The sequence below is a fragment of the Nilaparvata lugens genome, chromosome 2 (genome assembly GCF_014356525.2).
Source record: "Nilaparvata lugens isolate BPH chromosome 2, ASM1435652v1, whole genome shotgun sequence".
NCBI lineage: Eukaryota > Metazoa > Arthropoda > Insecta > Hemiptera > Delphacidae > Nilaparvata > Nilaparvata lugens.
The window spans coordinates 55,450,082-55,470,913 of NC_052505.1; the positions used below are offsets into that span (position 1 = coordinate 55,450,082).

General features: G+C 35.5%; 1 protein-coding gene across 2 annotated transcripts in view; it reads left to right on the plus strand.

The window, feature by feature from the left end:
* Window positions 1-20,832, plus strand: part of LOC111054806 — a 724,817-nt gene that overhangs the window by 253,273 nt on the left and 450,712 nt on the right. For both annotated transcript variants that reach the window (XM_039419907.1, XM_039419906.1), the window contains exon 6: window positions 2,221-2,403. In XM_039419907.1, coding sequence (XP_039275841.1) covers window positions 2,221-2,403 — 183 coding nt within the window. The remainder of the gene's footprint in view (window positions 1-2,220; window positions 2,404-20,832) is intronic.

Sequence of the window (20,832 nt, forward strand, 5' to 3'; positions counted from 1 at the left end):
TCAAAACGACAATTTTCGTTGAGAGTAGCTTCTCATAGACCTCTACTCTTGTGTAGGTTTCCACGTTTTGAGCACCTCTAGTTCAGGGGTTATAATTGATTTTTTGATTTACCATATAGTACATGGGACATACTATGAGTGGGAATTACTTGAGAACTGTGATGGCTCAAAACGTCAATTTCTGCTGAGAGTAGCTTCTCCTAGACCTCTACTCTTGTGCAGGTTTCCACGTTTTGAGCACCTCCAGTTCAGGAGTTATTATTGATTTTTTGATTTACCATATGGTACATGGGACATAATATGAGTGGGAATAACTTGAGAACTATGATGGCTCAAAACGTCAATTTCTGCTGAGAGTAGCTTCCCATAGACCTCCACTTTTGTGCAGGTTTCCACGTTCTGAGCACCTCTGGTTCAGGAGTTATAATTGATTTTTTGATTTACCATATAGTACATGGGACATATAATGAGTGGGAATTACTTGAGAACTGTGATGGCTCAAAACGTCAATTTCTGCTGAGAGTAGCTTCTCATAGACCTTCACTCTTGTGCAGGTTTCCACGTTCTGAGCACCTCTAGTTCAGGAGTTATAATTGATTTTTTGATTTACCATATAGTACATGGGACATACTATGAGTGGGAATTACATGAGAACTGTGATGGCTAAAAACGTCAATTTGTGCTGAGAGTAGCTTCTCATAGACCTCTACTCTTGTGCAGGTTCCCACGTTTTGAGAACCTCTTGTTCTGGAGTTAGAAAGTGTAAAGCTGGCATTTAGTTGGCTCTCCAATTTTTGAGACGTCATATCTCAAAAACGGTGGTTGCTCAAAACGAAATAAAAGTTGCTCAAATCAGCTCAAAACGAGCTTAAATCGATGGCGTGTTCACTTTTCCGATTTCAAAAAGTGGAGAGCTGGCATTAAGTTGGCTCTCTAATTTTTGAGACGTCATATCTCGGAAACGGTGGTTGCTCAAAACGAAATAAAAGTTGCTCAAATCAGCTCATAACGAGCTCAAAACGATGGCGTGTTTAGTTTTTCGATTTCGAAAAGTGGAGAGCTGGCATTAAGTTGGCTCTCCAATTTTTGAGACGTCATATCTCAAAAACGGTGGGTGCTCAAAACGAAATAAAAGTTGCTCAAATCAGCTCAAACCAGCTCAAAACGATGGCGTTGAGAGATTTCAAAAATATTTTAATGGAGAGCCAACTTAATGTTGATCCAACACTGTATAATTGAAAGTTGCGAGTTCCAAAGATTACTATACAACAGTAACTGTTTTTGAGCGAGCTCTCCAACCCATGAGGTCACTATAGTATTGTATCCTAAGTTCATGAAAATAACACCACTCGCATTCGCGCTCAAATTTTTTTTTCTCGGATGTTTATTTTTCCGTAAATGTAATTTATATTTTTGTTTTTGAACTGTGTTTAGGATTGGAATGAATTTGATTTGAAGCCTACAACATAAAATGGCTTCAAATTTTTAGCTAATGAATACTATTTATAGCTTGAAATCACTTATAACTATTGAGAATTTCTATTAATGACCATATTTTTGTTGTATGTATCCATTATTTGGGACTGTTGATAAATTCAATGGATAAACAAGTATTCGATTAGTAATTGATTGAGTTGATAATATGCTGAAACTTCTCTAATAATATTTAGGATAATGAATGGGCTTTTAACATTCAAATAATAATGTACATGAATAATTAATAAGCGAATCCTCATATTATATATTAGCTCAATCTAACCGATAACTGGACGGAATAGATATTTTGCCAACCATATTACAAAGTATGATGTGAAGAGAATCTCTATGCTATGCTTATGCGGGAGTCCAATTATGCCAGAATGCCCGGTTCCATGAAGCTTGGTGTAATAGGGACCACAGAAAGAAGATTTAAATCTTGGAACAACTATGGCGTCATAGCGAGAGCCAATCAAAAACTTGGCTCTGCATTCAGCTCCTTCTTCTTTTTTCCTCCACCTCCTACTCCCCCACCATCACCTCCACCTCCTCCTCCTCCTCATCCTTCCTCTTCTCATTATGCAAAATTTCAAGTTGATCACTTTAGTAGTCCAGACGTGATGCTATCATTAGTATATTTCCTATCCCGTACATTTCCAAGACGCTTTTTTTCTCATATTACAGATTACATTCTGTTTTATCACTAACTAATTATTTTCTCCACTAATTTCATACAATTTGCAGCACTGTTGGATCTACTTCTCTAATTGAAGATAATCAGGCAGTTCCAGGAGAAGCAGAGTCCAAACGAGAACTGCACACTGAACATTCCGGAAACAAGTGGATAAGCAATGATGGAATCTCTTTGATTGTACGCTACAACTACCCTAATAGTTCAAATCTCGGAGACGAATCATCCACAGCCAAGTCAGTAATATGGTTTTATCAGTCTATTACACACACATCGATTTTTGCTTTTGATGACTCTCAATCTTAAGCATATCAAATACACTAAGTAACTCTTTCCTTATGGATGGATCTTTTTCAAAATACCTAGCTTGATTCTAATTTTATAATGCAAATCTATGTTTGGCTTCTCAAATTCTTTCTCCTCCAACTATTTGACACATACAATGCTTCCAAACTGTGGAATATCTCGCTTCATATTGAGCAATTCTGTTCCTTCTCCTCCTCCTCCAATCTCCTTCACAAGCATAGTAAAGAGTGTTATGGAACAAATTATCCAACACTTAATGTGGGTACAGCATATTGTACAGCAGCTAAATCCAATGAAATTATTTGAAAACATGTTGGACAGTAAGCTGATCTGGAGTAGTCATGTAGAATATTTATGAAAAAAAAGGTGGCATGTTTGATTCAATTGAAATGTAAAGTTGGTAAGGAAGTCTTGATATTCAGCTATTATAGTGTTTTTTCATTCTCGACTTTTACTCTTGATTTTTCACTCTCACTATTACTTTGAGAGTGGAGTAAGAGTAGTGAGATGAAAGAGAGGTATTCATTGCATAGTTGTTCTGGAGAGTGATGAAAATATCTATGTACATTTACTGTAATCTAATTTATGTTGAAAAATGTCACTAGACATAGAAGTCTCCTCATATATCAATCTAACCAAAGCCCTAGACATCAGCAATATTTATTGTTTAACGAAGGATCCTGACAACAAAAAATTCGTTCCAAAAATATTCTATTGCTTGAAGCAAAGTGGTAAGTTTACTCAAGCGAAGAGTATCTTACTAACATCAATAACTGGAGTGCTAATTGTGATCTTAATTTGTTTGAGTGGATCACTTGGACAATAAACATTGTTATTATTCCACTTTACTTTTCAATTTCCAGCACAGTCTTCCATGCTTGTGACAGAAACTCGATTGATAGAAAATCTATGTTCATCATAGCTTGAGATAGCATTGAGTGTGATTACACAAATTTTTCTCCCTCCTCATGATAGACAAATATTATTCTTTGTCAGTGTAAGGGATCACAATATAACCCTCTCTCTTAAGAGTCTTGATAGCTTTGTATGCATTAATAAAAACAGTTTTTTATACAAAGGCTTTATAAAGTGAACGTTTTTTTCAAACCAGCTTTCTCTTCCAGTAGACCTACATATGCAGGGGATTATTCATAGTAAATACAATTACAAGTCATTTTGATCAAAAATCAGTCAATGTGAGTGCTTCAAGTTCCTCTCTTAAATTTTGTATTTCTTTCTCAAACTTTGCTAGCTGCTCATGCTGTTTCCTGAATGTCTCTGTGGCTTTCAAAAAACTCTACTCTTCTCCGTTTTAGATCAATTTCATCTAGTTGTAGCTTATGCTTCTTGGCTGATAGCACTGTGATAGGGGACCCAAATAATCGGTGCTCTTCTCAAAAATATAGCATACCCACTTGTGCTTTTCTGTGCTTTTGGGTTTTCACCAACACGATCTGAATCACAGTATGCTTCGACTTTCAATTCATTTGACTTGGAAGTAGGGTAAAATGAACCAACTTCTTTTGATCCATTTGGATACCTCAAGGTTCTCTTCACATTTTGAATGTCTCTTACACTAGGATTATCTAAATACCTACATCCATAATTACTGCATAAGCAAAGTCTGGTCTTCATTTGTTACTCAAATATAGCTATAATCTACTTTTACTTGCTTCTCATTTTCGTCTATTTTCCCTATGGTTGTATTTGATATTGAATACCAGTCATATTATAACTTTCAAGTACCTTCTCAGAAGAACTTGTCTGTGTTAGAAAAGTTCTTCCTTCGTTCTGTCTTATTTCTAAACCTAAATAAGTAGTTGGATTTCATTCACTGTCATTTTAAAAAAATTCCAATTTATAATATTATTCTTTTCCAAAGATCCCTTCTCTTCATTTCTTGCTTCCTTCCATTTCTCGCTATCCTCACTTTCCATCCATTCCATGAATGTTAGCATAACTTTTCCATCATTGATATTGTCATTACATCTTGCAGGTGATCTTATATTATTTCTCGAACTCAAACTATAATTATGATTCACTTCCTCTAATTGATCCTCATTCATCATCTCATCTTCTTGTCCTCTCTCATCCATCATCATCTTTTCTTTTTGTTCATTTTCTTGCTCTGTGATTTTCAAATCATTTGTATTTTGTCTACATTCAACAATCATTTCTTTGTCCACACGGATTTTATTTTGGAATTCTACGGTTACATTTGAATTCAACATTCCTTCTATTCGATTGAACAAAACATCTCTTGAGATGAAAATCTTTCTTGTTAGTGCAACTCATAATTCAGTGGCAACAGCTTCCAAATGTGTAATATCATGCATTTTAGCTACATCAGAACCACTGATTTCCTGATATTTTTTGTTTCACTTAATTGTAATTGTCTTTGCTAAGCACTAGTAATATCTTTTGAGAGTGTTCACTGTGCAATAGCTTTGCTTCAAGTCCATGTTCAGCTACATTCATTATCAAAATTCTGCACATTGATACATGCTTTCCTGTTGTAGAAAAAAGAGCTAGGTCATGATTGAGGTCGTCCACTTTTATCAGTTGCACTTCACTCAACTCAGTATTTAATTTATTGAATCCTATCATTGAAATTCCATCTATATTGCTATCTGCAAATATGGGATAATTTTGTTTTAAATGTTACATTCAATTGATTTAATCATTCTACAATCAAGTTGTATGTTCAACTTTACTGCATCTGATTTTGCTTCAACTCTTAACCGTTTTGATGATCTAGTTTCTGAATCACAAGTTTTTTGGTGGTGCTGCAGCAAATTGTATAAAATGGTGGAGTATCTGAATGCCTGTGTAGCTTCTAAATTTTTATGGTTTCTTCTTATGACTGATCTTTTAAAAACTTTAGCACTTTCTCACAAATAATGTGTATAGCATAGTTAGAGTAAGATCATAATGTTGTGAATAATTAGAGTAAGATCAAATTAGGATCCATTTAGGATTCCATTTTTCATTTAATCATAGACAAGTTTGGAAGAAACTGTTAGAATGAGCTACAGTTGATAACAGAGAGGAAGAGAAGAACGTCTCGAGCTTCCAAGGTTGACTGCATGTGTTTATGAATGAAGCTATAGGCTGAGATTTTAGAATCAATCTGTTCTGTCCGTATTACTTAAATTGTTATTTCATTTCCACTAAGCATTGCTAGAATGACAACTCATAGAAAGGAAGGACATTCAGTTAAATCTGGCAGTAACACACATGCCCCAGTTCTGTTATTTCCTTGAGAAAAAATCTGGTGTGGTACACTCACACAACTTTCCTTGTTCATTGAACTGTGAGCCTCATCCTTAAACGAGAATAATTAAGGGGATTAACATAATGGCAATTGGCGGCAACATATTTGAAACTATGATCATACTACTGTATGTATGTATCTAATTATATGTATATAATTATAATTATATGTTTATTGTATATAATTATATGTATAATTATTGTTTCCAGAGTACTTTTTCCTTTGTGTGAATTGTGAAATTAGATAATTTTTTCAAAATAGCTGTTCTACAGATGAAATATCTCGACTATGTGTTCTTTTTATAAACTGCTCTACCTACCTACTTGTACCTCATGCACGAGAAGGACAAAAAACTCATATCAGTTTACAAAGACCATTTCTCAAGGATGGGGTGGACCCCATTGGTTTTTCAGGAGATAGACTCATTCCAGTTGATAGAGCTGATAAATAGCTATACAGGATATGAATTTGAAATGACGTCATTTTTGAGAAAATCGTGAAAACGTGGTTTTTTGTAACTATCCGCCATTTTTCTCAAAAATATTACGGAGCCCCTGCCATTTTCTCACAAATGATACTCATGTCATTTGATAGTGCTTTTGAATAGCTATCCATGGTAGAAATTCGAAGAAAACCTTTGCAGCTGTTTTTGAGAAAACTGTAAAAAAATGCTTTTTTTAGTAATTATCCCCCATTTTTCTCAAGAATATTACTATTACAGATCTCCTGCAATTTTCCCTGAAAAGAGACTCATGTCATTCAATAAGGCTTAGAAATAGCTACATATGGTAGGAATTTGGAGAAAATGGAGCTGTTTTCGAGAAAAACATGGTTTTTTTGTAATTATACGCCATTTTTCTCAAGAATATTACGGAGCTCCTGCAATTTCCCAGGAATGAGACTCATGTCAGCAGTCAATAGGGATTCTAAATAGCTACCCATGGTAGAAATTTGAAGAAAATAGTTGGAGCAGTCTTTGAGAAAACCATGAAAAATGTGGTTTTTTAGTAACTATCAGGCATTTTTCTCAAGAACATTACAGAGTTCCTGCAATTTTCATGGAAATGAAACACATATTAGTTGATAGTGCTTGAAAATAGCTATCCATGGTATAAATTTGAAGAAAACCGTTAGAGCCGTTTTTGAGAAAATCGTGAGAAACATGGCATTTTAGTAATTCTCCCCCATTTTTCTCAAGAATATTAAGGAGCTCCTGCAATTTTCCCAGAAATGAGACTCATGTCAGTTGAGCACTCAGCTCATAGAGCTACCCATGGTATAAATTTGGATAAAATCATTAAGGCCGTTTTCGAGAAAACAGTGAAATACATGGTTTTTTAGTAAATATCCGCCATTTTTTTCAATGATATCATGGAGCTTCTGCATTTTTCCCAGAAATGAGACTTAAGTCAAATAGGGCTTATAAATAGCTACCCATGGTAAAAATTTGAAGAAAATCGTTGGAGCCATTTTTGAGAAAACCATGAAAAACACGGTTTTTTAGTAATTATCCACCATTTTTTCCGCCATCTTTAATTGGATTTCATTGAATTTCTTATTGTCGGGTTCTCATGGTATAAGGACCCTAAGTTTAGAAATTCGAGTCAATCGGTCAATTGGGAATGAAGTTTTCATGTTCACAGACATACACACATACACACACACAGACCAAAACCCAAAAATCATATTTTTTGACTCAGGGGACCTTGAAACGTATAGAAAACTTGAAATTGGGGTACCTTTTTTTTGGGAAGCAATACTTCCCTTACCTACGGTGATAGGGCAAGGCAAGTGAAAATCTGTCATTTAGATTGTTCAATCCCCCATCCAAATAGTGCGTAATTAAAGAAGCACTCAGCATTGTCAAGCTTGACTGGTAGTATTACCGACTGCTTGTGTAACTTCTTCTTCTTCTTTCTTCTTCTTTTCCTTCTTCCTTTTCTTCTTCTTCCTCTCCTTCTTCTTCTTCTTCTTCTCTTTGAAAGCTATTGTACATGATAGATTTTTTATGATGTGATTATCGTTTCACTTAAATCTGGCAGTTAGACACACTTCTTCTTCTCTCTCCTTCTACTTCTCCCTGCTTCTTCTACTTCTTCCACTCCTTCTTCTACTTCTTCATCTCTTTGAAAGCAAGCTATTATACATGATAAATTTTTTAGAATGTGATTATCGTTTCACTTAAATCTGGCAGTTAGACACACTTCTCCTTCTTCTCACTCCTTCTACTTCTCCCTGCTTCTTCTACTTCTTCCTCTTCTTCTTCTTCTTCTCCCTCTCCTTCTTCTACTTCTTCCTCTCTTTAAAAGCAAGCTATTATACATGATACATTTTTTAGAATGTGATTACCGTTCAACTTAGAACTGGCAGTTAGACACATAGTAAGATGAATCAGTTTAATCCGAGAGTAAGATGAGATTTTCGTTTCACTTAAATCTGGCAGCTAGACACATAGCAAGATGATTCAGTTAAATCTGACAGTAACCTTTCTCCCTTCCTCTCTTTTTTCTCATTCTTCTTCTTCTTCTCCATTTCACTCCTCCTTCTCTTCCAAGGTTGATTCACTTTAATCTCTCAGCAGTAGTCTCATTGGAATAGAGCGTGACTCTCTGTCTCTCTCTCTCTCTCTCTCTCTATCTTGGTTATGTCGAGTGAGTAAACGTGTGTCAGTTCGGCTCCGTCTTCTAACAGATATTTCGCAGGGTTATACAGTTCAATTCACTTCAAATTATACATCTAGTTATTCAGTTTCTCGAGCTAAATTCAATAGTGAAATTATATTTTTGATTAACTCACACTCTTTTTATTTATCTTGAAGAAACATTCCTAATTCTTCAGTCTACCTTCTTGCCTGTAAAAGTGTAAATCCACCTTATGGTACACGATGGTTCGACCAAACAGAGGCACGCCGAAGAATGAGGTCAATGGTCCGAAGCCAGGGCCAGCTATTCCTGGATCACTGTCTGAAGAGACCCTCCGAATTATTCGACAGCAAATCGAGGAATCTGTGCATCATGCCATTTCTATGGCTGTGAAGTCTATTTTTGAGGAACTTCAGGCATTGAAGGAGGAGAACAAACAGCTGCACGATAGAATTAGTGAGCTAGAAGTGTCTTGTCACCTGAAGGTCGATGACCTCAAGCAATACGGGCGCCGACATTCAATACGTATTTCTGGGATCCCGGAGAGCGACAAAGAAGACACGAACCTGCTGGCGCTTGATGTCTTCAACAAGAAGCTGAACGTGCCCGTGACTCTGGCAGATGTCAACCGCTCGCATCGCGTTGGAAGGCGTCAACCACCTCAACAAGGGCAAGCGAAACCTAAGGACTGACCCATCATAGTTCGACTCTGCAGCTACCGGACCAGGAAGATGATCTTCGACGCTAAGAGGAAGCTGAAGGTCACCATTCGCGAGGATCTGACTGCGGAGCGTCTCAAGATCCTCAACGCTGCGGCCGACCGTCATGGGCATAGGAATGTCTGGTCATCAGATGGGAGGATCAAGATCTCTATTGGCGAGGGAGGATCCAAGAGGGTCCACACAGTCGAGAGGATGACCGACCTTCAAAAAATAAAGGTAAATTAAATCATTTCAGGATTCGATGACTAAGGTGCCCTTCACAGTAGATATATACATTTCACCCATCCCACAAATACAAACCTTTAACCTGTTAAAGAATGAATTGTAATTATATATATATATATATATATATATATATTATATAAACTCATGTTATTTTAATTATCCACTGCATACTGATGTATATTACTGAAAGTTGATTTCCCTGATCTACTTTCAGCCTACTTCATTTTATTAATCAATAATTTGATTTTCTACCTATGTAATTATTTTACTCTATCAATTTTCTGTTTTTTTCTCTTATATTTATATTAATAAAAAATTTTACATATTCCCATTAATAGATAAATCCTTAGTCTAATGAATTAAATTAACGTTTTGGTAGAGAGTTAGTGGGGAGGATGTTTTCAATATTCTTCCCGAAGAATGGACATTGATATGTCCAAAGCTCCGCCAATTTATGTAGACGCATAACAATATAATTATCTATAGTTATTATATTACAAATTACTTCTCATATCATATACAGTTTAATAATTATTTTCTTAGTCTATATTATGTAAATTCATCTATAATTTTGCTGTATTGTAAGCTATTGTATATAAGTGTATAAGCCAGTATATATTGTAATCTACATAAATAAAGTACTCGATCAATCAATCAATGAATCTCTCTCTGCTTTAAATGAAATAGAATGTGACTGCTTCTTCTTCTTCTTCCTCTTCTTTTCTTCTTCTTCTTCTTCTTCTTCTTCTTCTTCTTCTGCTTCTTCTTCTTCTTCTTCTCTTCTTCTTTTCTCTTCTTCTTCTCTCCTCGATTAATTCAAGATCACAATACGATGTTCTATTTCTTATTCTATAGTTCAGTTTCATAAGTTCTTCTCAATTTGTGCACATTCCTTCTTCCTCTTCTTTTCTTCCCTATTATTATCATTATTTTGCCTGTGATTTCTCCACTAGCTATCCAGCATGTTCAAATGTTTATTTCTCTTTCTATATCTATTTATCTTTCTACCTTTTCTCTTTCTATCTGATCACTTTGTACTAATATCCATATAATTATTATATTATAATATCCATATATTTATCCATATAATATTCGATTCTTTCCCACATTAAATCATACTATTCCTCTTCAATTTTATGCGAATATTATTCATTATCAGCTGTATTATGTATCTTTTCTCTATTGATAACTCTCTTCAAAGATTTTTCGTTCTTCTGCTGGCTTTTTCTTCTCTTTTTCAGTTTCTACTGGACCCCATTTCGCTCTATCTCCACATTGAACACGATCTTCCACTACTGGATTCCATCTCTCTCTATCTCCACTTGGACTCGATTTTCCACCACTGGATTCCATCTCTCTCTGTCACCACTTGGACTCGATCTTCCACTACTGGATTCCTTCTCGCTCTACCTCCACTTGGACCCGATTCTTCCACTACTGGATACCTACTCGCTCTATCACCACTTGCACCAGATCTCCCACTACCAGTTCTTCTTCAATCTTCATCTTATTCACCATTAGGATTATTTATCACCGGAACTCCACACATCTACATCTTATTGTGTTTAGTGAATTTTTTGAACTAGTGCTTTAAATAGTGAAGGGAGCCGAACTGTCGAGGCATACTGAATGAACTCGAATCAAGAGACTTTTTCATTTAGGTTGAGTTTTATCAGTTTCATCCCCATTATCCCCGTCATGTGTCGTTCTGAGGTCGGTTCACGATTGGTCTGCTGCTTCCATGATGCCTCTCACTGACACGTCAGCTCGCTCGCCCTCAAGTAGGTATGATTATTTCAATAATAGTAATAATGACGCAGGTATGTTTCTAGCAAATAAGCTCCACTCTTTCAAGAAACTTTTCAAGGCTGCTCACCTTAACGTACAAAATCCCTCAGTTGCCACATTGATGAACTCAGAGCAATCTTCCGTTTTCAGGACTTCAATATAATCGGAATTTCGGAATCATTTTTGAAGCCTAGTATTTCATCAAATGTTGTTGCATTGCCTGGATATAATCTTTTCCGGAATGATAGATTAAATAAAGCTTATGGGGGTGTAGCAATTTATGTGAAAGATGGTATCAAAACAGAAGTTTTAATCACATCTAAACAAGAGTATTGTTCCAGACCAGATTTTATGCTACTTGAATTATCCTTATCTAGTACTGATAAATTACTCGTTGGTATCTGTTATCGCCCACCAAAAATAGGTCATTGCACAGATTTCGAAAGTGCCTTGCTTTCTCTTATGCCTTGTTATAACCGTATACTAGTTATGGGGGATATGAACACCGACTTGAACATGACAAATCGTAACTCTGACTACTTTCAACTGACTACAATTTTCCAATGCCTAAACAAGACTATTTTACATCTCGATCCAACTCATCATACTAATGAATCAGACACACTCATTGACATTCTCATTGTTAGTGATCTCAATGAGGTTGTTCAAGCAGGCCAAATCTCAGTCCCAGCTATTTCTAGTCATGATTTGATCTACTGTGTACTTTCCCATAAAATACCCAAGCCAGAACAGAAAATTATCACTTATAGAGACTTCAAAAACTTTGATGAAGCCGCCTTCCTGACTGATGTGGCTCAGACTCCATGGCATCAAATTGAAGCATTACCCTCAGTTGATGACATGGTCAAGACTTTCGAGAATTGGACTTTGACTTTGTATGACAAACATGCACCTTATGTGACAAGGAGGATTAATAGAAAACGACGAGTACCGTGGATGACTGAAGACATACTTAAGATGATGGGACGTAGAGACAAAGCACATAGAAAATTTAAAAAGACATTTGACTTGGACAGTTTGATAGAGTATAGGAGCCTTAGAAATAGAGTTAAACAGGAATTACGGAACTCAAAGATTAGGTACTTGGATTCGTTTATGACAAACAATAGACAAGACTCTAAATCACTTTGGCAGGGAATAAATGAATTCGAGCTTGGCAAACAGAAATCGAATCCACAAATAGACTTACCATTGAACAATATGAATGACCATTTCGTTTCACACTCTAACCAACGCGACAAAGTTGTCATTGCTAATCATATCGATGATCTTGAAGAGCAGGTTACAAACTTAGATTTACCAATTACTGATCAATTCCATTTCCATCCAATCTCAGAAGAGATGAATTCAACGTATTCATAGTAATGCTACGGGTGTAGACGAAATTCCTATTAAATTTATCAAGAAGATGTTATTTGCTGTTTTACCAACCATTACATACATTTTCAACAAGTTAATTGAAGAAGGCATTTTCCCTGAAAACTGGAAGTTTGCTCTGGTTCGCCATCTGATTAAAGTTCCATCACCCAATAAAGTTGAGGATTTTAGACCAATCAGTATTTTACCTGCATTGTCCAAAGTGCTAGAAAGACTCATTTATGCTCAAGTTGTAAAATTTCTAGACAACAATAGTAAGCTTCATAACTTTCAATCAGGCTTTAGAAAATTCCATTCAACTGAGAAAGCTCTGCTTCGTGTCACTGATTATATAAGGTCAGCTATGGACCAAAGAAAATGCACTATCCTCACCCTATTTGATTTTTCTAGAGCATTTGATACTGTTGATCATACAGTCCTTCTAAATAAGTTGACTATTCTTGGTTTCAGTCACAACTCGTTAGTTTGGTTCAAATCCTATCTATTAGGTAGGGAAAAATGTGTATCTGTCGGTGACAAAAAGTCTACTTGGAAAAACGTTATGCAAGGTTCAATTTTAGGCCCTCTCCTCTTCACTTTGTATGCTAATGACCTTTCTTCCATTATCAAATTCTCCAGTTTCCATACTTATGCAGACGACCTTCAAATCTATTTGAGCTGTCCCATAACAAAAATTAATGAAACAGTTGGAATAATGAATCAGGATATCAATTCGATAGTGGAATGGACAAAGAAAAATTGCCTCAAGCCTAATCCCATCAAAACACAACCCATTATAATTGGATATTCTCGTCTTATAAATAATATTGACCTTGAATCGATTCACAAAATTAGTGTAGATAGTAATGACATTCCTTACTGTAGCTCAGTTGAAAATTCAGGCATTATTATGAATAATACTCTTGACTGGTCAGAACAAGTGAACAAAACTTGTGAAAAGGTATTCTCAGCCATGCATCCATTGAAGAAAATGCACGATATTCTCCCTAGAAACCTCAAATTATTATTGGTTCAATCTCTCATCCTCCCACATTTAATGTATTGTAATTCTGTTCTTAACGATATGCAAGTCACTCTGAATGATAAACGACAGCGTTGCCAAAACTATTGTCTACGTTTCGTCTACTCTCTCCAACGTCATGATTATATCACCCCAGCCCACATTGCTAGTTCAACATCGAAGCTTCCCGATCAAAGGCTTCTTCAAATAGTCAAGCTTGTTAGAGATATCTTGAAATACGGTAATCCGAACTATTTTAAAGATGATTTCAAATATGTCTCTGAAGGTAGGAGGATAGATGCTTCACATACTAGAACCGGAGAAAGCACTTTAAGGATACCCAATCATCGAACTACTATTCTCACAAAATCCTTCCTAGTCAGTGCCTGTTGTGCATGGAATGCACTTCCTGTTTCTATCAGGTCCATCGAGAGCCGAGCGAGCTTCATCCTGACTTTAAAGAAACATCTTTTGGAACAAATGACTGAAACTGTCCGGCCCTAGATCAATCACATGACAACCATCCCCCACCCATCCCACAAATACAAACCTTTAACCTGTTAAAGAATGAATTGTATATATATATATATATATATTATATATATATATATATATATATATATATATATATATATTATATAAACTCATGTTATTTTAATTATCCACTGCATACTGATGTATATTACTGAAAGTTGATTTCCCTGATCTACTTTCAGCCTACTTCATTTTATTAATCAATAATTTGATCTTATCTACCTATGTAATTATTTTACTCTATCAATTTTCTGTTTTTTTCTCTTTAATATTTATATTAATAAAAAATTTTACAATATTCCCATTAATAGATAAATCCTTAGTCTAATGAATTAAATTAACGTTTTGGTAGAGAGTTAGTGGGGAGGATGTTTTCAATATTCTTCCCGAAGAATGGACATTGATATGTCCAAAGCTCCGCCAATTTATGTAGACGCATAACAATATAATTATCTATAGTTATTATATTACAAATTACTTTCTCATATCATATACAGTTTAATAATTATTTTCTTAGTCTATATTATGTAAATTCATCTATAATTTTGCTGTATTGTAAGCTATTGTATATAAGTGTATAAGCCAGTATATATTGTAATCTACATAAATAAAGTACTCGATCAATCAATCAATGAATCTCTCTCTGCTTTAAATGAAATAGAATGTGACTGCTTCTTCTTCTTCTTCTCCTCCTTCTTCTTATTCTACGTCTTCTTCATCTCCATATATAGAGATTGATTGATTGATTGAGTACTTTATTTATTCAGATTACAATATATACTGGCTTATACACTTATATACAATAGCTTACAATACAGCAAAATTATGGATGAATTTACATAATATAGACTGAGAAAGTAATTATTGAACTGAATATGATATGAAAAAGCAATTTGTAATATAATAACTATAGAGAGTTATATTTTCATGCATCTACATAAATTGGCGGAGCTTCGGACATATCAATGTCCTTTCTTTGGAAAGAATATTTAAAATATCCTCCCCACTAACTCTCTACCAAAACTTAATTCCATTAATTAAACAAAGGATTTATTTATTAATGGAATTATATTATTTCGAATGGAATTATAATTATTTACTAATTTATTAATGGAAATATTGTAATGGTTTTAATTAATATGGATATTTAAGAGAAAAAAAACAGAGAATTTAAGAAGTAAAATGATTATATAGGTGTATAAGATCAAATTATTGATTAATAAAATGATGTAGGCTGAAAGTAGATCAGGGTTATCAACTTCCAGTAATATACAGCAGTATGCAGTGGATAATTAAAATAACATGAGTTTATATAATATATATAAGTTAGGCGAGCTACACTCGCCTTATCTGTTTACGTCTTCACTATCACCTGATAAGTGTTTGTTTTTGTTCTTCAAAATAGACGAATGAAGACTTTCCAATGTCAACTCTCGAGAAAGAAACTTCGTTCTTTTTTATCAAAAAACCACTTTATTTCTCACTCATTTAACTGGTGCCGATACCCGGGAAAGTTGTGTACGTTTTTTTCACACAGTGGATTTCGCGACAGTGAATTATACCATAATTAGTGATTCACAATAAATTGTAGGTGGATGAATTTGTAGTCAAAAAAATGAATACACAAGGAGGTGTTAACGCAAATATTGCCTCTACATCAATAACCTCCGACGTTGAGCTTTCAATGAAAATGGAACAAGTGAAAACAGCACGTGCTCAATATCTTATGAGTATGATAGACTCGGTTAAACTGTTCAATGGAGAAATAAAAGAACTAGAATTGTTTCTAGAACGGATGAATGCGGTCTATGCTCAGATCGTCGCGAATAGTATGGACGAAATAACCAATGCTAATATCACGCATATTTCCTATCAAGAATGAATGTTTCTGTATTGATAGATATAGGAGCATCTTTCAGTTCAACTTGGTTGGACGTGCGTCAAGCTCTCAAAGAACATTTCGCAGGCGCTCGGAAATCAGTAACTACAAGTGCACTAAGAGTATTGGAAATACGTCGCGAAAATGGTGAATCGATTTCCGAATTTGCAAAACGTTTCGCTTATTTAGTGAAATCATTGAAAACGCGATTATTGGATTCAAGTGTGGACCAGGATGAAAGTAAGTGGCGGAATAAGATTTATGATGAATTAGCTTCTGAAATATCGCTTCAAGCGCTGCCAGAACGAGTAAGAACTGCAGTGAAGATTGCCAAACCGAAGTGTCTTGAGGAAGCTGTCAACCTAGTCAAAAATGAGGAGGCTGAAAGGGAAGATAATCGCCCAAGATACTCTGAATGGAAAACTGTGGAGAAGAAGCGTCGCAGATCACCTATGATGAGCCCGCAATTCAATCAACCACGTAGGCAGCCACAACAAAATTCTCAATGGAGAAGAAATGAAAAAGCAGCTGTTCAAGAGAGGAGAACACCTAGGGATCGAGACAGGAAACCTGGGAAAGCAAATCGTGAATGCTGGGAATGCAAAGAAGAAGGACACTTTGCTCGTGAATGCCCTTACATATATCGCAGGAAATCAGCCAAATTCGGAGAACCAATGGAAATAAATGCGATAAGAAGACATAAGAGAATTAAGAACTCTGAATCTGAGTCAGATGGAGAGTGGACATCCTACTCGTCAGATACAGGAGACAGCAACTCGGATCGGCGAGATAAACAATTCAAGAAAGAGTGGCCGGAGATAGGAAAAACCAAGAGAGCTCATGTGAGATCGAAGAGTGACGAAAAACAGGATTGAAAATCGCGTTCTCCGCATATAGGCAGTGAGAAGGAACATTATAAATGCGGGAAAGGAGAACTGCCTATATTTTTTGTTAGAGACTGAGGCGTGCAGTGTTTGATAGACACGGGATCGGATAGCACGTTAGTGTCCATAAAAGCAGCATATAGAATTGATAGTGATCTAGTGATAAAGAGCTGTGCATGTGAGATGAAAACTTTGTCAGGAGACCAGGCTCTAAGAGATGAGATTGTGCTGAATTTATTCAAACTGACAGGAATTAAGAAATCCATCCTAGTACATGTTGCTAATTTTGAGAACGGTAAATATGATGTAATAATTGGCTGTGATCTGATGAGAGATCTACAGAGTTCATATAACAATGGACGTTGAGAAATTAAATTGGGAAAGAAAAATTACAAAACAGAGCAGTTATTGACCAAAAAAGATCATTTCCTAATAGGATGTGTGATACGGGAAGAAGGTGAAGATATTGCGAGAAGTGTAATGCAAGAGTTCAAAGACACATTTTATAAAGAGGGCCAACCTTTGACCACAACGGGGAGAGTACAGCATTCCATAGAGTTGAATTCTCCAGTACCTGTGTATGTTAAACCACGGAGATATCCTCACGCAATGAAGAAAATTATAATAGAATACATTGATGAAATGAAGAGTCAAGGAATTATACAAAATTCGGTGTCACCGTTCTGCAGTCCATTGTGGGTAGTTCCCAAAAAAAGTGAACCTGGAAAAGAACCGAAACTCACAGTTGTAGTGGACTACTGCGAACTAAACAAAAGGACAACATTAGAGAGATATCCGCTACCCAGATTAGAGGGTATGTTAGACAGAATGACTGGAGCTACAGTGTTCAGCACATCTGATTTGAAAGCTGGTTATCACCAGATAAAGATGAATCCACGAGATATGGAGAAAACTGCATTCAGCTACGAAAGAGGACACTACGAATTCACACGTATGCCGTTCGGATTAAAGAATGCCCCTGCAACTTTTCAGCGGCTTATGGATGAATTTCTAGAAGGATTAGATGAAGACGCGATACAAGTTTATATGGACGATATTATTGTTTTTAGTAAGAATATCAGTGAACACGAAAAACATCTGAAATTATTATTTGATGGCTTAGAGATTTCGGACTAAAAGTTTCGCGAGAAAAAACTACATTTTGTCAGCCAGAAGTGAGATTCATGGGACATATTATATCGAGCAGTGGTGTGAGACCAGATGACAGGAAAGTGAGTGCAATCAGGAAATACCTGTACCAAAAAATGTGAAAGAAGTGAGAACATTTTTAGGAATGCTAGGCTATTACAGGAAGTTTATAAATAATTTTGCTCACATGACTGAACCTCTCACTCAGCTACTTAGAAAAGGAATAACATTTAATATTTCAAGTGACTTAGTTGAAGCTGTAGCGAAGTGTAAAGAAGCGATCTGTACAGTTCCAATACTAAATTTTCCAGATTTGCATAAACCGTTTCTTTTGAAAACTGACGCCAGCTCGGAAGCTATTGAAGGTGTTTTAGCACAAGGAGACCGACCTGTTGCATTTGGAAGTAGGAAATCAACTCCAGCCGAACGACGATACAGCACCATAGAAAGAGAATTATTGGGAATCGTATGGTGTGTAGAAAACTTCCGTCCTTACTTATATGGAAATGAATTTGAACTACAAACAGATCATATACCGCTACTTTGGGTGGACAAACTGGAAGAAACGTTCGCTAGAATCACGAAGTGGAAGGAAAAATTGGCAGTATACCATTTTAAAATAAAACATATCAAGGGAACTGATAACGTGGTTGCAGACTGTCTATCTAGGAATATCAACCCTTTATCAGTTGACTCCGAAGAAGAAAACATTATCGACGAATATTTGAGAGATAACCCAGTTAATGATGAAGAATGGAGCCCAGCATCATTTGATGTCGAATTACTTGATGGAAATGCACGAAAAGAGACAAATGAAATGGAGATATTGGATGATATAATCTCTATACTTATAAAAGGCTAAGCCCCGACAGACTGTAATCACACCACAGCCCAAACTACTGAGCCTAAGAGCTTGAAATTTTGCACGATTGTTTATGGTAGCCTGAAAACATCCACTAAGAAAGGATTTTCAGAAATTTGCCCCCCTGAGGGAGCTGGGGCCCCCCTAGTTTTGTACTTTTTAACCGCTCATTGCACAGCAAAGTCATGAGGAACTTTCTTGTTCAGCTAAGAAAAAAAATAGATCTATGCAGAAAAATTTCGATCAGGATCACAAGGGGACCCCCTTGAAGAGGGGATTTTTCGAAAATTTTGATGTAAAATCACACTACAGCACAAACCAATTGTCCTACAGACTTGAAACTTTGCACAAATATTCTTCAAACATGCTAGACGCGCACTAAGAACGGATTTTGAGATATTTTGCCTCTAAAAGTTTCAAAGGATGAAAAAGGATCCTATTAAGTAAGGTTATGAAAATGGTAAGGTGAGTGCCATATGGAAATGAGATTATAATTTATTTATTGACATGTGATATTTTAACATATGTTGTAATCATTGGAAATAACACAATATTATGATAGAAATTCAAAAAAAGACATCTGTACTATTATTGCTTTCTACCTGATTCCACTCAACCTCAATAATATTGTTCTGATAATTGATAAATATGTTTAATAATATTATTATTATTTCATTAATATATAATAGTATTGTTTTGGTAATCAATAAACATTTTTATTTTCACAAACTCTGTATAATTTATGATGTGAATGTGAAATGGTGATGTACAGCTGCATCAAGAAATTATCTCAAAACATATGTTTAGGAAAACCATAGTTTTGAACTTCGTTTTCCTGATGCATGTATGAGCCTACACGTGGCATGCATTATTAATTTTTCAGTTAGAACAGTTTTTTGAGACTGCTAAATAAACGTCTATACAGTGTTATCAATGCTGTATCGGCAATATGAAAACGCATGCAGTTAATATGTCTTTAAATAAAGGTGTTGATATCTACATGATAATTATTCTCTACATTTTATTTGATAAAATTTCAAAGTATTCAAGCCTTAATAGAATGATTGACTCACTGTACAGTCAGTCGGACTTTTTATATTGAAATGGGGTATTTTGGCAAGCTGAACAAAAAAGTAAGGTCCTAAGCACCTTTCTGATATTATTTCTCAAATGGAAAATGAGTTTTGTGGGTTGTCAAAACTCCCCTGAAAGAGAACTATTCATTTTATCCTATCTTTTAGTAAAATAACAATGATTTCTTCCTTGAATTGACATCTATCTTGCCAAGAAGAATCGAACTCTTTGTGAATTTAGATATGACCTACACTTTAGATTTATATATTCTATTAATAATTTCATGGAAATTGAAGTACTTTTTCCAGTTAGTTGATGAAATTGATTATCAATAGAGAAATGATGATAATTTCATCAATACAGAATTAGTTGAATGAATTGTGGATGTACTGATTCTTGGTCAACAATAATTCCATAGAGTATTATTATCCAATCATTATTTTTTTCAGAAGCTATTCCATTTGAAATATTCATAAGCTCCTATTAATTTATCATTCGTAACAATGAATTCTTCAAAACATGAATTTTATCAAATAAAAAATTGTCCCATACTTTCTGTTCCATGTTCGCATGTTTTCCACTGTGATGGATAGCCAAAATATTTGAGCGAGCTGCACGGCGAATTGTATCGAGGGCTCTGATTGGCTGAAGTTCAGCGTTCGGAGTGAGGTGATGCGAGCAGTTAGAACAGAGGCAAGCGGCACGGCGAATGGTTCGGAGTGCGGTACGGCGATGATTAACACTGAGTTTTAACATTATGGAACATATGCTCATGTTCGTTGAAAGACAAGATGTTCGGAGGAATGCACGGTTTGCTGCGTGGTTCGATGTTCGGTTCGGCATGTGTGGACGCACCCGTTTGTTGTTACAGGACATTTATACAGATCACCAGCCACGCATAATAAATCTATCTTCTTCTTCTTCTTTT